The sequence below is a fragment of the Astatotilapia calliptera genome, chromosome 3 (genome assembly GCF_964374335.1).
Source record: "Astatotilapia calliptera chromosome 3, fAstCal68.1, whole genome shotgun sequence".
NCBI classification, from domain to species: Eukaryota; Metazoa; Chordata; class Actinopteri; order Cichliformes; family Cichlidae; genus Astatotilapia; species Astatotilapia calliptera.
In genome coordinates this window covers 39,192,186-39,208,869 of record NC_137424.1, presented here as the reverse complement: position 1 = coordinate 39,208,869, position 16,684 = coordinate 39,192,186, and the positions used below count along the sequence as shown (strand labels likewise).

Genomic DNA, 16,684 nt, shown 5'->3' with positions numbered 1-16,684 from the left:
CTTCATCAAAACATGTTTAAGTCACATTTTATCAACACAAATTGCACAGGTTTATTGAACATGAATAAATTGTGTTAATTTAACTCAACTGTTTAAGTTGCTGCCAAAGCAAAACATCTGTGTGCAACAAATGTCCACCATTGAATTAAGTAAATCCAACAACATATTTTTTTCAGTGTAGGGGAGGAGCAAACTTATAAAAGCTTCCATGACCCCCTTCTATTTAAATCATTAGTCTTGGTGCACGGTGTACTGTGCAATCTCTATGTTCTCTAAAAAAAATTCCTCTGGGAACAGATTTACTGTCAATGAAATTTTGGCACAAGTCTTTGACAGTGAAAGTGACATAGAAGTGAATGTGTTTGAGACAGAGGATTGTGTTGAGGAGGACGCCGATTTTGAGGAATTCTCATCCGATGAGAATCCCCCAACCCGTTTGTGGCACATTAGTATATGTGAGGGGGCAGACTCCTCACACTGAAAAAAATATGTTGTTGGATTTACTTAATTCAATGGTGGACATTTGTTGCACACAGATGCTTTGGCAGCAAATGAAAAAATTGTGTTAAATTAACACAAGTTATTCGCTTTCAATAAACCTATAAATTTTGTCTTGATAAAATGTGAATGAGACATGTTCTGTTGAAGTAATTTGAAGTCTTGGAATATTTTATTCTTTCATAATTTTCTCACTTTAATCCAACACTATTGAGTAACTTTTACCCAACACTAATTGGTCACTTAAATACTACACGTTATCTTCGTTTAACAATGTGTTATTATATTCTAGTATCAAGTACACATTTTTTAATGTAAGCTTTATAACATATCGCACTCTTTCTTTCAAGATGGTAACCTGAGTGGGGAGAAAAAATAAATAAACTAAAAGGTCTAATATCTATACCATGATTGACTTGACAAAACACAGAAAAACACAGGTTACCTCTTTGAAAGAGAACAGTAATACAAAAAATTCTGCTTAAGGTTTTAAGATTAAATGAACAATTACAATTGTAAATAATTTAACATAATGTTAGTTACCATTAATTCTAAAATTACTGGATTGGGAAACACCTACCTATTAACCTTATCATTAACATTATGCATTTTGCCCTAATTACTAAAAAAAGAAAAAAATACCACTTGCAAGTCAAAACCTTTATTAAAGAGCCACAGAAATAACAGTGATAGAGTGACTTAAAAAAAATTAACAAATACGAAAAAAGTTTCAAAAATTCCAGCAATGATCATACTGAAACATCTTGGTTTAAAAGATAAAACCATCAAAGCAATCTTAGACCAACTAAATTAAACCTAAAATGCTGTTTCACACAGCCATGATGGGACTATTTGGGGTGAACAATCCTACATTTCTTCACTTTTAAAAACAAATAAACCAAAATCTAAAAATGCTGCCAATTAGAAAACTTGAACAGAGAGCAAAAAGGAAAAAACAAAACCAAGCCAGGCCCCATCTATATGGCATTTACAAAGTACACAATAGTGAACATTTGTCGTTGATATCGAACCTCCAAAATGCAGGAGAACAAGTGAGAGAGCAAACCACCTCACATGCCGAGCAACAGTGAACTTTCTTTACATGAGCAGTTTTGTCTTTAAATTTTGGGCTTTTCTTGAGAGCTGAGTTGCATCCAATTCCATTACCACCTTCTGAATGACCTCAAAGGTGTAGCGGAGCTGTGATGGGTAACTCATGTTCAACGAGTAAAACAGTCCAAAAAGCATGGCAACTGCAAGGGCCACACTATCCAAATCCTGAAGAACCACCACACCCTCGATGATGATGCCAACATCAGGACAGTCATTGCCTGGCGTATCTCTGGAGACATAAATGCCCACCGTTGTTTTCTCTATAGCAGTCAGTGCAGTGGCCTCGGTCATGTCCTGGTTAAAGATAAAACATTTCTTTAAGATTCCTTTTTTAGGCAAATCCTCTTTTTTACATGCAGTGCCCTGTCCTGCTGCCATTCATGATCTGTTTCTAAACGGAAAAAAAACAACAACAAATAGAACACACACGCACAAAGTTTGTTTTTGTTTTTTTCAAATGAAGGGCATTCAAGGTCTACATTAGTCTTTTGTTAGAAAGACATTGGCCCACCAGCAAGCCAGGCTATGTCACTCAGAAGAATTTAGATTTTCTTTCAGCCTCACAGTTGGGCAATTTTTTTTTCCAAACAAAAGCGATGTAGCGAACAAGTTTAACCTTTTGTTTTAATCTCAGTGTTAGAATCTCTTTGCCATATTATTAAAGAGGACTACTAGGCCTGCCTAGTCCAAGGAGAATTAAATGGCTATCTGAATACATTTTGAAAAACGTTGCAAAGCCACAATCTACTCATAAAACACTCACCATGTACTCCTGCACCAAGATGTCAGGATTTTCATTCAGATAGAAGCACAGTCCTTTGATGAGGGACTCCCTTCGAGCATCAATGTCATCCTTAAGAATTATAACAAAGAAAAAAATAGATACATTTTCAGTAGCATAGAAGAAAGTGATCAAAGACAGTGTTTTTGAACCAGTCATCAACATGCAACACCAGCAAAACAATTTTCAAAAGTTTGACATGATTTTTAAGGAGTGGACTAAATAGTTTCCAGATCATATAAAAAAGATACATTTTTCACAGTGGGACACTAAATGCATGACAAAAATGATAGGGTCCTTTCAGTAGAATTGGTACTCACAAGTAAAAGTTGAGCTTTGCAAAGGATGCAACGTATAAATCTTTTACTGACCTAATGCAATGCATATACACTTTGTAGTTAAATAATTTAAAAGTTCTTACTGTCATCATGGCAGTTACATCCTTTATCTTCCTGCCCTGCTCCCCTGATTGCGTTGCAAACACTTTCAGGAGACTTTAGGAGAGATAGTCAAGCTGCGACAGAAACCTTGACTGTAAAGTCATGGTTGTGATGCATTTGAACTCTGCGTTTATCTGAAACAATGTGAAATTATTTTAAAATAATGGCTGGTATAGAGCATAGTTCTTCATCTGGACTCTGCTATGCAATATATGGACACACATCCTAATAAAGTCAAGCACTCCCATATAAAAAAGAAATAGAAAAAACTTATTAAAGACTTGCATCAGATTTGGCTTGCTTGATATAGTAAATCACATAAGGCTTATATGATTTACTCATGAAAGTGGCCACTTTCATATATTATTTTAGTAAGTATCCAAAAGTTTCATTTATATAATTTTTCAAGGGATCTTATATCTGTTTTCTCTCTTGTATGCTTTTCATACAAGTTTCACACAAGACAGATACAAACTTTAGAATATTTATATATATCTTTTCCATATGGACTACCTTTACACATTAACACATCTATGACACAACTAGTTAATCCTCTCGAGGCAGGCGTTGCCGATTTGCAACAGTTAAAAACTAACAACCTGATTACCCCACATACATATTTTATGAGGGGTTTTTTTACTCAGAAGTACCACTGCGGGACTTGGTTATGCATTAGCAACAAAAACTTAATTTGAGCCTGAGAGGTTTAATGCATTTTTTTTTTTTGCTGTCCTCTTTTCCGTACTTAAATTACCTCTGCTAGGAAGAAAAGAGCTGGCCATCTCTCTTGTACATTTCTGATCATGGGAGCATCAAAAATGACTTCTTGTCTTCTCAATGCATATGTTCTGTTCATTTTATCCATGACTGTCTCTCTGTTGTTGCGCCTCTTCACATCGGAAAGGAGTTCAACCCTCATCTTCTCAAGGGACTGTTCACTTTCTCCAAGTGGAAAAGAGGGGCAGTAATCCACTTCACCCCTCTATGGTCGCTTAACGGCAGAAGCAGGGGAACATTTCTCAGCTGGCTTATTTTTCAAAGAATTCACACATACTTCAGGACATCCTATTTTGCGGAGATGTGTGCGGTAGTTTGATAACTTGTATTTGAGGCTCAACTTCCATCCCGCATAGCCACTGTGTGAGCCTTTTTCTTTTAAACATGGATGCTTCAGGATGAGTGCCTCTGCAACTTGGTCAAACTTACTGTCTGTGAGGTAGACTGTGTGCTTGACTACCTCCTGGATTAAACCCTCCAAAATGTCGGACTTCAGCTTTGGATCAGGGATCAGCAGCATCCCATTTTCTTTGAAAGCTACATGGGCCTGCGCAAGCTTAATTTCAGCATCATATGTGAAACGGGGAATGCAGAACAAATCTGGCCACGAAGACCGTGATGATGTAGACTCTGGAGATGAAAGAGTCACGGTGCTGTCACCAGAAGTAGATGTGTCACCAAGAGCACTGGTTGATGGAAAAGAAAATGTGTCTTCACCTTGGTCTTGAGGTTGGAAGGGTGGTTATACAATTTTGATTGTCACTTTGTCTTGGATTTCTTCCCAAAAAGTGTGTCCATGAACTGCAATCGGAAGGGTTCCATTATTTTGCACTGAGTCTTTATTTCAGCTTCCAGTTCAGCAACAGTTGAAGGCAGACCAGCAGAAATCATGACCCTCTGACTACTGTCTGGTCCAAGGATAACTCTGAGAATAGCTGGAGCTGTCATGGTCATTCTTCACTGTCTGTTAGGAAAGAATAGGAAAATGTAATTACAATCAGTTTTATAACAAACCTCATATTTTATCATTATAACACTATAACAACTTAACTCTGGGGAAAAAAAAACACCAGTTAGTGTGCCCAAGGTATCCCATACACATTTATATGTGACAGCACCGTGCACACTTTTTCAACAGTCCTTCCTTATCTTTAATCACATCCACCAGTGCATGATGTTGCCAATTCCATCACCATTTCCCACGCAAACAAGGTTAAACATGGAGGTACAACATACTTATCACCCAGCACAATTTTTTTTAAATGATCTTACCCAAAGACACAGATTGATCTCTTCAAGGTCACCATCTGCATACCTCCAACTGCATAGGCAGCCAGTGGGTATTCATCAGCCAGTTCCGAGACTTCCACAAGAGCAAGTTCTCGTGCAGGTGATGGAGTCAGCTGAAAGGCTCCATAATGCTCACAATACCATCCACACAGCAGTTTTAACACAAAAAATAGTCACTGCTGCAAAATGCATATTTGATGGATTTCCCCAAATTCAGGCAAGCCACCACAAGAACCTTATGCCGCTATCATACCAGGCCTGTATTGTATTCCCTTACTACAAACATTTTTTGCAATGTGTATTTCAGATACAAAAGGATTTCTCTGTTTGAAAGCTTGAGCTAGCTCTTCCTTTAAAACATCTAATGGGACAGTGGATGCTTCTGACACATCCAGCAGTGATTTATCAATACTTGGAGAGGACAGGTGATAACCAATCATAAACTGATGCTTCACAGCCAAAGACAGAGGGACGTTTTTAAAACAACTGGTGTGTTTCATAATCTTTTTAAAGAAACTGTGCTTAGCCTCAAATCTAATGGTCCAAAGTCCCACGAGAGGCCCAAAAAGCTGAATTAGTTGTGGGTAATGCTCTATGTAGTGGTGTTTAGGCAGCAATTTGTTGTTAGGAAACACCTCTTGATACCTTTGTCGATGATCTGAAATTTTGCTCTCAAGGTAAGCAATAGACTCTTCACTGTGAAGTGGAGAAACCACTAGCTCAACAATCTGTTTTAGATCCAACAAGACCTGCCATACTGGCTCATGTTCAGGGACTTTGGGGCCTATCAGAAATGGGAGTAGTCTTAACAAGCACCAGTTTTCATGGGCATTGCCCCCTATGGTTTTCCTGCTTGAAAGATTTTGTGGCAAAGCATGAGGCTTATTGGTTTTGTTTGTCCACTTGCATGGGAATGCAATATGGAATTGTTTATATCATCCAAGGAGATATATTTCTTTGATATCAGTAACTTGAGGCAATGTGCTATTTCAACAGGCACAATGCCTTCAAAGAGATCATGGGCAATGTCAGGAGGGTAGCCACTGACAACAAAGTGCTCCAGTAAAAGGACAGCCTCTTTTAACTCCAAAATAGCTAGTGCCACTATCTATGGCTGCTCTGACATGGGTTTCATGTGTTTCTTTTGTTCTGAGAATGAAAGTTCCTGACCTGACCTCATGTGATTGAATGTCTGAAGCAGTTGCTGTACAAAAACAACAAATGAAGGGGCCTGTAAAGTTCTCAACAAAGCCTGCTATTCCATGTGCTCCTAAATTGTCAGCAGCAATAATCTGCACTGTCCTCTTCAGAGATTTGTCCAGTTGAGGGACAAAAATTCCATCAACTTCCAAAGACCTTAGGTCGTGTAATAGGGGCTCTAATACCTTGTCATACCCAAATGATTTTACGTTGTCAGTTTTGCACAAAATGCACAGGAAAATTGAGGATAAATTAGAATGAGAATCTGGGGGTAGATTATTCAGTACCCAGTACACAGCACAAAGTTTGTGAGTTTTGCGGGAGGTGCCCAAAGGGTTACAGACCTCAAAGTCATCAGCGTACAAAGTTATGGATAAACTTAGCTCTTCCCCTGAAAACAAAGTATTTTCCTTACAATGCAGACCATCCTTATAAGACCTGTACAATATTTCTTTTCCTATCAAAGTCTCCCTTCGTGTTTCATGAATTCTAACTATCTTGTCCACAATATCTTTCCTACTCAGCAGCACTCGCAGGGATTCTAGGATGGGAATATACTGCAATGTTTTGTTTTCTTTCACATCTAAAATATATTCAACTGGTTCAACAACATTAAAATTTTCCTTGTAATATTGATTACGTTGATATGAAGAACTCAATGGCCCACCCTTTTCTATGGCCTTATTTAGAGGATTTGCTAACCACAGAGAAGTAGTGATTTCCTCTATGACAGCTCTGTCAACTTGAAGGTTGTTCTTCTTAAAAATGTCCACTAGAACACCTTCAGCATGAGATTTTGAGAGACAGTCGCTTAAGTGATGAAGTTCTACCAAAAAATCATTAATTGCTCTGCTTGGTACATTAGAAAAATGTTCCAATTTTAATAAAGCTGCTGCCAAACTGTGCTCAATTACATTGGGGAGGTCATGTGAAGCATCAGCACTGCTACCAGACTGAGCACCCTCACCAATGTGTTCATCAAAGGTACTGGAGGCAGATTCTGGATAAGCAACTGTGTCTGATACTACTTACTATTCCTGGTTTAAGATTTTTTACTGAATAACACCTGTGTTTCCTACTCTTGTGGGATCTAAAAGATCCGAAGACATTTGTTTTGAATTTGCAGTCCAAAAACATACAAGTTACAACCTCATTTTTCTTCAAGTGTGCATGTGAGTCCAGTAATCTCTCTCAGACACAAGATCCTTACAAGAACACAAATGACAGCTATGTACATCCCTGTGACTGATGACTATTTTTAACAACGTGGCATCTATTCAAATGAATTAATAGTGCATTCCATGTTTTAAAACTGCATGGACAGCTTGCATGAACACATGGAATACGATTATTATTTCCAAAGTGCCTATGTCTCACTCGATAATGTTTCAGAATATGTGACCTACTTGGAAAAACGGAAGGGCAGGTCTTACATTGCCACATTTACTATGTCACTGCAACACTTCTAGCACCATTCACTGTAAAAGAGAAAATAAAGAAGGAGTGAGGTGTAGTGAGGATGAACCTTTAAATCTAATGATGATTCTCTAAATTACGTATGACAAGCAATTCACAAAGTGTAATATTAATAACCCAATTTTTGGACAGAGTTAAACAAACTACTGATTGCAAAGAGATTGCATAAATGATAGCTGTACTTAGAATTCATATATTTAATAATGCTTGAGTGTACTGTACTGCATATATTTGCATATTATCTGTATCATAATTAATTACGAAAACTTTGACAAAATACAATGTCACGTTCTTACCACAACAACTCAAACCCCCGATCCAGCAGCTTACTTCAAGTGAAATGCGAATAGACTTTGTCTCTCAATCTGCAGCAAAAAAAAAAAAAGGCGTTGAGGGGCGTAAGCTAACTTAATGCCGCCGATTACATTAGCAGAGGTGGTTTGATAGCTACGTCCACACGTACCCGAGTATTTTTGAAAACGCAGATTTTTCTATGCGTTTGTGCTGCTTCTGTTTTAAAGATATTAATGAAAAGGTAAAGGTCAAAAGGTCAACCAGCCCCCCCACATTACCCAAATCAAAGAAAATTGATGTTAAACGTTTGTGCTACGTTTGTGCTGGTTTGTGCTGCAAACATTTTTGTTTGTGCTGCTAACATTTTAAACATTTTAATAAAATAACGTCTTGATGCGTGCTTAATCATCCAGGTAAGTAAATCCCAAAAGGTTGATTCTGTCCATCTGGACATTTTCAGTTGGAGAAACGTTTCGTCACTTATCCAAGTGACTTCTTCGGTCTCAGCTAACTGCAGGTTTCCCCAACCTTATAAACAGTACATTTGCATAGTGAAGGAAACTAGCACCACTGAATGAACAAAGTGCTGGGGGGTTAGTTCCATGATTGTTAGTATGCAAATTCTTATGACCATTGATCAACGACAACTAATCAAAGCCTACTGATCAATGGCCATAAGTACCATTCACAGAAAGTGGGGAATGGCTACAATCACAGCATTGTAGGATGGCGAAAGATTTACCCTTGGGCCCCCCTTCTCGATTCAGAGATGGTCAGCATCCTGACAGCCCGATGGACAAAGCTGTCTCTCAGTCTGTGTGTTCTGGCCCGGAGGCTCTTCAGTATCCTTCCTGATGGCAGCAAACTGAAGACGCTGCTGAAGGGATGAGTGTAGTCACCTGTAATGGAGACGACCTTCCAAATGAGGCAGGTGCATTGTCATTTTTTCCTGCAGAACCCAGTGCAGGAGTCATACCACACAGTGACGCAGCTGGTGAGGATACTCTCAACTGTGCCTCTGTAGAAGGTGCTCATAATGGGGGTTGAATCTCTTGTGCTTCTCAGTTTGCAGAGGAAGTAGAGTCGCTGCTGGTCTTCTCCACATTCAGGGACAGGTTGTTGTTGCTGCACCACTCTGCCAGATGGTTAACTTCACCCCTGTAGTAGAGCTCATCGTGGGTCAGCAGAGTGAAGAGAAGGGGGCTCAACACACATCCTTGGGGAGCCCCCATATTCAGTGTTCTTGGGCTGGAGGTGTTGCTGTCGACCCGTACAATCTGCTGTCTTCCTGTCAAGAAATCTAGCAGCCAGTTATACAGCAAGGTGCTGATCTCCAGCAGATCCAGTTTGTGAATGAGAGGGAATGATGATGCTGAAGGCTGAACTGAAGTCTATGAACAGCACTCTGACATATGAGTCTCTAGTGTTGAGATGCGTGAGGGCTGAGTAAGGGGCAGTTGAAATTCCATCATCACTTGAGCGTTTTGACGAAAGCGATAATTTGATTTGATGCATGACTAACCGTTCAAAGCACTTCATAATGATGGAGGTGAGTTTGACAGGACGGTGGTCCTTAAAGCAGGAGGTAGATGACTTCTTGGGTACAGTAATGATGTTGGAGGCTTTGAGGCACATGGGAACGGCGGTACTGATTTTGGCAAGGGATCTCCACACACTGTCTGGGGATTGTGTCACCACGGTCTGCAGAGTGGGCTTGTAGTCTGTGATGGTTTGTATTCCTTGCCACTGCCTCCAAGTGTCTCTGCTGTCGCTGAAGCTTTGCTGTAGCTGATGCCACGTGACAGGTTTGCCCTTGCTGTTCTTTGGCTCACCTAATTCCCGGCTCTGAAGGCTTGAATTTTTCAACCTTAGGAGCATTTAAACCTGACCTGTGAGCCTTGGTTTCTGATTGGCCCGGACAGTGATAGGCCTGGTGTCACGACCTGCAGGATCGGCAAGGTGCTGATCAGAATCTCTCCACTCCTAGCCCTCCTTCTCTTCTCTTTTTCCCTCTCTCTCCCCCTCTCTACTTCTCTGCCCTGTTTTGCAGGGGGCAGAACTCATGGCGGCTTCACGCCCTCGGTCCACGCCTTCCTGGATTGGGAACACTTGGGCCTCATCAGACCAGCTGGTATATTAGAAGGAGGAGATGAGCTGTTCAACGCTGGATTGTTGTGAAGGCTCTTGTCAGTACACGTCTAGCTCAAGTTTCCTGTGCCTCCATCTCAGAGACTTAACGAGTGTTTCTTTGTTCCTAGATTCCCCGTGGTTCCCCGTGTGGAGTGTGGAAGGAGTGACTGGTCGCTAGCGGAGAAGAGAGAGGCTGAACTGAGCGCGTGTGTGATTTCCCCGTTTTCCCTGGAGCCCTGCCCCTCACGTCTTGTATATAGCACTAACCCCACACTGTCTGTACATACACTTGGTCAAGATCTGTAAATAAACAGTCTCTGTTTAAATGCTACTCAGGAGTCCTGCTAGTGGATCCTCTAAGCAACCCGTGACACCTGGTCTCTGTGACATCATCGATGCATTTTGGGATGTAGGCAGTAACAGTTTCTGTATATTCCTTAAAGTCTGTGGTGTTGTCGTGTGTGGCAGCCTGTGGTGGAAAAGCAGTCTTGCAGTGCCTCTGAGGACCCTTCTGGCCACACCTGTACCTGCTTACGAACTGGTTTGGTGACTTTGACCAGGGGCCTGGGGGAACCCATGGCACACCTAGGTTTCTGCCTGTACTGACCCTTATGCAAAATAAGTGGAATTAAGACACAGTTCCAAATGCAAACACAACTGATCAGTGCTGAGAGTGGTCCTGTTGCTGAGGTTGGGGTGATCCTGTAATCTCTTATGAACTACCTCCAACGCTTCTATGACTGGGATGCAAGTGAAGACAGATGTAACATCTCTCTCTCACTGTACATGTACTGTTTATAAAATTAGGGAAACATAACCTGCACAAACAAAATAATTTGCAGGACAAATGTTTGACATCAATTTTGTTCGATTTGAAGACGGTAGGGGGGGCAACTTCACTCACATGTGTTTATAAGGTTGGGGAAACCTGCAGTCAGCTGAGACCGAAGAAGTCACTTGGATAAGTGACGAAACGTTTCTCCAACTGAAAATGTCCAGATGGACAGAATCAACCTTTTGGGATTTACAGTACTTACCTGGATGATTAAGCACGCATCAAGATGTTATTTTATTAAAATGTTTAAAATGTTAGCAGCACAAACAAAAATGTTTGCAGCACAAACCAGCACAAACGTAGCACAAACGTTTAACATCAATTTTCTTTGATTTGGGTAATGTGGGGGGGCTGGTTGACCTTTTGACCTTTACCTTTTCATTAATATCTTTAAAACAGAAGCAGCACAAACGACAAATTTAGCAGCACAAACATAGCACAGTTGATTGACACCAATTTTGTTTGATTCCATTAATGTGGGGGGGCTGGTTGACCTTTGATGACCTCTAGAAATTTCTATTAATATCTTTAAAATGATAGCAGCACAAACAAAACTTTTTGCAGCACAAACCAGCACAAACGTAGCACAAACGTTTGATACCACTTTTGTTGGATTTGGGTAATGTGGGGGGGCTGGTTGACCTCTGATGACCTCTAGAAATTTTTATTAATATCTTTAAAATGATAGCAGCACAAACGAAACCTTTTGCAGCACAAACCAGCACAAACGTAGCACAAACGTTTGATACCACTTTTGTTGGAATTGAAGAAGGTGGGGGGGCCAACTTCACTCACATCAGTTACTGTCCCTCCACACATACGACTCGGTTCTGCTTCTATGCCCCAGCTTTGTTTACTTTTTCCCACCGAGGCTTCTAGACTTCTGATTGGCCAACATTTCTGCACGGTTAGGAATATATTGCCACCTGTTGCTTTGGCATGTTCATAGCAGCGTTTTCCTTCATTTCTACCTTTATGTGTGGACAGGATTATTTTTTAAACCAAAATCGGAAAATGTCCGTTTTCAAAAATACCCGTGTACGCGTGGACGTAGCCAAAATCTCACCACAGTGCAATACACACTGTTGAATAATGTAACTGAACAGTCATTTTGCAAACTAATTGAAATTCAAGACCAAACAATGTTAGAGTTAAGTTAATTGCAACTTAACGGCTCCTTGTCAAAAAAAAAGAATTCAAATGAAAACGCGCCAATTCTTTATTTAACGTTAATGTTACATGGTGACACAATATACATTAAACCACATTTGGGTGTAATTTTGAAAATATTCATTCAGAAAATCAACATATACAGTATACCAAAAAAAAGTAGTGGCAGGCAGCAACTTACCAAAAAGTAGTGGCAGGCAGCAACTTACCAAAAAAGTAGTGGCGGGCAGCACGACGTTACTGAGATGGCGGCAGTCCTCACCCACGATCAAAAGAACGCAAGATGAAATCACGTGCGATATCGCGAGATTTGACATTGCTTCATTATTGTCTTACTTCACTTGAACGTGATATGAACAAATTAATGTACCTTCTCTGCATATCATGTAGTTTCTACACTAAATAGTTACACCTAACCTTAAAACACGAGGCACTTGTGTTAAATACACGCAAGATGCTAATATAAATCCAAGAGATGGCCAGTCCCTTTTTTTCAGTGCAAGATGGGTGGTGACCATGGTGGCCATTTAGAAGTTGGCCATCTTGGATACAACTTTTGTTTTTTCAATAGGAAGAGGGCCATGTGACACATCAAACTTATTGATAATGTCACAAGAAAAACAATGCTGTGTTTGGTTTCAACGTAACTTTATTCTTTCATGAGTTATTTACAAGTTTCGTGAAACTGGTTCAGTGTTGGATTTGCCAAAATGTGGACGCAAGAAAACTGTCAGTAATGAAGAAAGATCAGTGGCTGTCCTAGCTTCATTCAGCAAGAGCCCACAGCGTAGCACTCGCCGCATGTCACTGGAGAGTGGCATTAGTCGAACATCCCTTCAGCGGATATTAGCTACTCCCAAATGGCACCCTTACAAACTCCAGCTACTGTAGCATCTCAATGAGGATGACCCAGATCGGCGCACAGAATTTGCAGAATGGCCAAAACAAAAATTTGAACAGGACCCTCAGTTCACACAGAAGATTTTGTTCAGTGATGAAGCAAACTTTTATGTGAATGGTGAAGTTAACTAACACAACCACCGCTATTGGTCTGACACTAACCCACATTGGATGGATCACTCCTATTCTGTTGGAACAACAAAAGTGATGGTTTGGTGTGGTATATGGGGTACAACGATAGTGGGTCCATTCTTCATCAATGGAAACCTCAAGGTCACTGGATATTTGAAATTGCTACATGATGATGTGTTTTCCTCTTTATGCACTGAAGCTGGCACGTTCCCTGAGTTTTTCCAGCAAGATGGTGCACCACCACATTATGGGTGCCAGGTCCGAGCATTCCTAGATGAACAGTTTCCTGGGAAGTGGATTGGTCGTCATGGGTCAGTTACATGGCCTCCAGGGTCTCCCGATCTGACCCCCTTAGACTTTTATCTTTGGGGTCATCTGAAGGCAATTGTCTATGGCAGTGGTTCCCAAACTTTTTTTGCTAGGCCCCCCTTTGTTTTACAAGAAAAATGTTCGCTCACTCACATGCACAAACACATCCTCCAACCACACACACCCATATTTTGCTCCATTGCGGTTTCTTTCACACCTCAAACATTTAGTAAACAATTAAGAAAATACAAGTAATCTGCAATAAATGACAGGTAGTAATAAAATAAACTACTAACTCGTTTAGGCTACGTCCGCACCTACATGGGTATTTTTGAAAACGCAGCTGTTTCGTCCACACGTAAACGGCGTTTCCTATCACCGAAAACGGAGATTTTTTAAACTCCTTTTTTGCATTTATGTTTGGACGAGGAATACAGAGTTTGTCGCGCAACGTCAAAGGTATGTGCCTTTTTACACGTCACACTGTGCGCCACATTTACATGAGATGAATTGCAGAATGGGAGATAGAGACAAAATACTGTTACTGTTAATCTTACTATCTTCAAGTTTTACACGCTTACATATACACACGCAGTTACTGTCCCTCCATTTACAAAGGCAGAGGCGTCACGGTGTGATTATTTTACTGTAGTTGTTTTTTTTTTCCCTGTGTAATAATATTCAACATTGCTATCAACACATTTTTCAAAAAATGCCTCTCTGTGCAAAATGGGTTTAAAAACATAAACAACTGCGGGATACTGTTTGTCGTGATTTGAAGAGCCCAGCGGTGCTCCCGACGAAGGGAAAACCAATTCTGCAGGGGAGACCTACCTCGGCACTTATGCAGGTGAAACCAAAGGGAAGATATGCTTCACCATATTTTCTAGTTTTTGGTTTAGAACATAAGTATCAAACTCTGGCCCGTGGGCTCACAGCCTAATTACATTTGGCCCGTGAAGCCATACCAAATTACTATTAGAGCTGGCCTACTGGTATTATACAGCTACTATATATATTGTTTAGTATTAAGCTTTGCTTGTTCCATATTCAGTTTTTCAGCAAAACTTGTTTGAGTCCATAAGAAAAGATTCATTCTTATATCTGGAGGAATAAATATATTTCAATAAATATTAACGTTTGCCCGCGACTTTGTTCCAGTTTTGAATTTTGGCCCACTGTGTATTTGAGTTTGACACCCCTGGCTTAGAATGAAGTTAGTTTGGAAACATATTCAGCTATGCTTCATCTCCTGGTTTGCGTTTCTGTGGGCGCCCCTGTGCTAGCAGTGTCCAAGCGTTTTGTCCCCCCCTTTTCATACTGCGCACCCCCTGCAATGGCTCTGCGCCCCCCCTAGGGGGCGGGCCCCACACTTTGGGAAGGTCTGGTCTATGGTGTGAAGATACGAGATGTTACGTTGAAACCAAGCACACCATTGTTTTTCTTGTGACATTACAAATAAGTTTGATGTGTCACATGGCCCTCTTCCTATTGAAAAAACAAGTTTTATCCAAGATGGCCGACTTCTAAATGGCCACCATGGTCACCACCCATATTGAGGAGTTTGCCCCCTCACATATACTAATGTGCCACAAACAGGACTTTAATATCACCAACCATTCCCATGTTATTAAGGTGTATCCATATAAATAGCCCACCTGGTATATACAACGTTCTTCCTCTATGTAATGTTTGAACATTTTGAACTCTTAAATAAATAATAACAAAAAAGAAACACGCCGAGTTGATGGTCTGTTTCTAATGAGTTGAAAAGCTGAACATGAATTATCCATGTAGCAAACAAAAAATGTAGTGAGCCGTCATCCTTATATTGCCTGTGGGCTTTTGGAGCATATAGCGGAGCCTTGACCTGAACTTAAAAAATAAATTGGAAAAAGCACTATGTCACTAAATAATGAAAAATAAATAAATATAAATATTTATTTTACCTGGTAAATGGGACTTCTGCTCCTGAACCTCTGTGCACAGCGTTTGCAAATCGGGGCTGTACGAAGTCACTTTCATCTTTACGCAGGACTGTAAACTGCCGTCTGTGAGGCATGAGCGGTGTTTGTTTTTAACATAGTTCATGGTGAAAAATAGCTGCTCACATACATATGTGGATCCGAAGATTGACAGGACTCCAAATGCATATTTCTTCATGTTTATGTAGGTGTTGGGGATGGCATTCCATGTTTCAAATACGAGTTTGTCCGGTCTTTGAAGGTTCTTAATATCACTCCATTTGTGATTCTGAATGGTAGTCAGGTCAGGGGAGTGACTGGGGAAGGTTGATGTATGTTTTTTTTCCTCTCTGATCACAAATGATGCTTGCATTGTGATGACTGCAGACTGCAAATTCTCCAAATGTATCACCTCTGATCTCCCTTAAAAGAGGGGAAGTGAGACAGTGTGCCTCCCTGTAAATGGCTAAAACTGTGAGTTTGCGCTCAGACACTAACACCTCCTCCAGCATGTGTAGCGCTGTGCCTCCTCTCCCCTGAAGAGTTGTATTCAGCTTGTTCAGGTTCGCTGTCATGTCCACCATGAAGTGCAGCCTTTCCAGCCACTCTGGCTGTTCCAGCTCAGAAAAGGTGAGCCTTTTGGTGCTCATGAAAGTTTTCATGAGCAGCAAAGGGCATGAAGCAAAGCATTTCAGCACCTCTCCTCTGAACAGCCACAGGACTCTGTTATACAGGAGGAGATCATAGTACGTGCTCTCTACCTCATCCAGCAAGGAATGGAACTTACGGTGATTTAAACCTTTTGCCATTATTTTATAGATAATCTGAATGACAACATTTATGGCCTCTGTGCATTCTGGAAGAAAGGTTTGTGCGCACAATGCCTTTTGGCGCAGGATGCAGTGAAACTGCCATTTTTATGGTTCTGTGTTTGACAGTCTTCACAGAGAGAGGCGTCTCTCTGATTTTCTGCAAAATTTCACTCTTGTTTTTAAAGTCCGTGAATAGGTGTTCTAAAATCTTAATGAATGATTCCTTCATATATTCTCTGTCCGTGAATGGATTCCCATGCCTGACTATTTCCTGAGTGGCAACAAAACTTGCATATGTAGTTGAATTTGCAGACTTCATCCACTTCTTGAATTGATTTTTCCTCAGATCAGCCTTCCTCATTAGTCCCAAAATGCCTTTATTTCCCCTCTCTTCTCCCTCCTGATATTTTTTCAGCAAAGGCTGTGTGTTTATTTTGGAAATGTCTTGCAATATTTGACCTTTTATTGTTAGCCAGTGCCTCTCCACAAATTAGGCATACTGGTAGGCTACTCTCGTCAGAAGTAAATGCAAATGAATCTGCCCAGACATCATTAAATGTTCT

General features: G+C 40.5%; 1 protein-coding gene across 1 annotated transcript; it reads right to left on the bottom strand.

Moving 5' to 3' along the window:
• Positions 1 to 959: 959 nt before the first annotated feature.
• Positions 960 to 6,815, bottom strand: LOC113019620 (uncharacterized). Its single transcript, XM_026163387.2, has 5 exons — positions 4,882 to 6,815; positions 3,587 to 4,573; positions 2,814 to 2,966; positions 2,375 to 2,464; positions 960 to 1,905 (listed from the first exon to the last, which is right to left on the bottom strand). The coding sequence occupies exons 3-5, from the start codon at positions 2,820 to 2,822 to the stop codon at positions 1,597 to 1,599; spliced, it is 408 nt and encodes a 135-aa protein (XP_026019172.2). The 5' UTR covers positions 2,823 to 2,966; positions 3,587 to 4,573; positions 4,882 to 6,815; the 3' UTR covers positions 960 to 1,596.
• Positions 6,816 to 16,684: the final 9,869 nt, after the last annotated feature.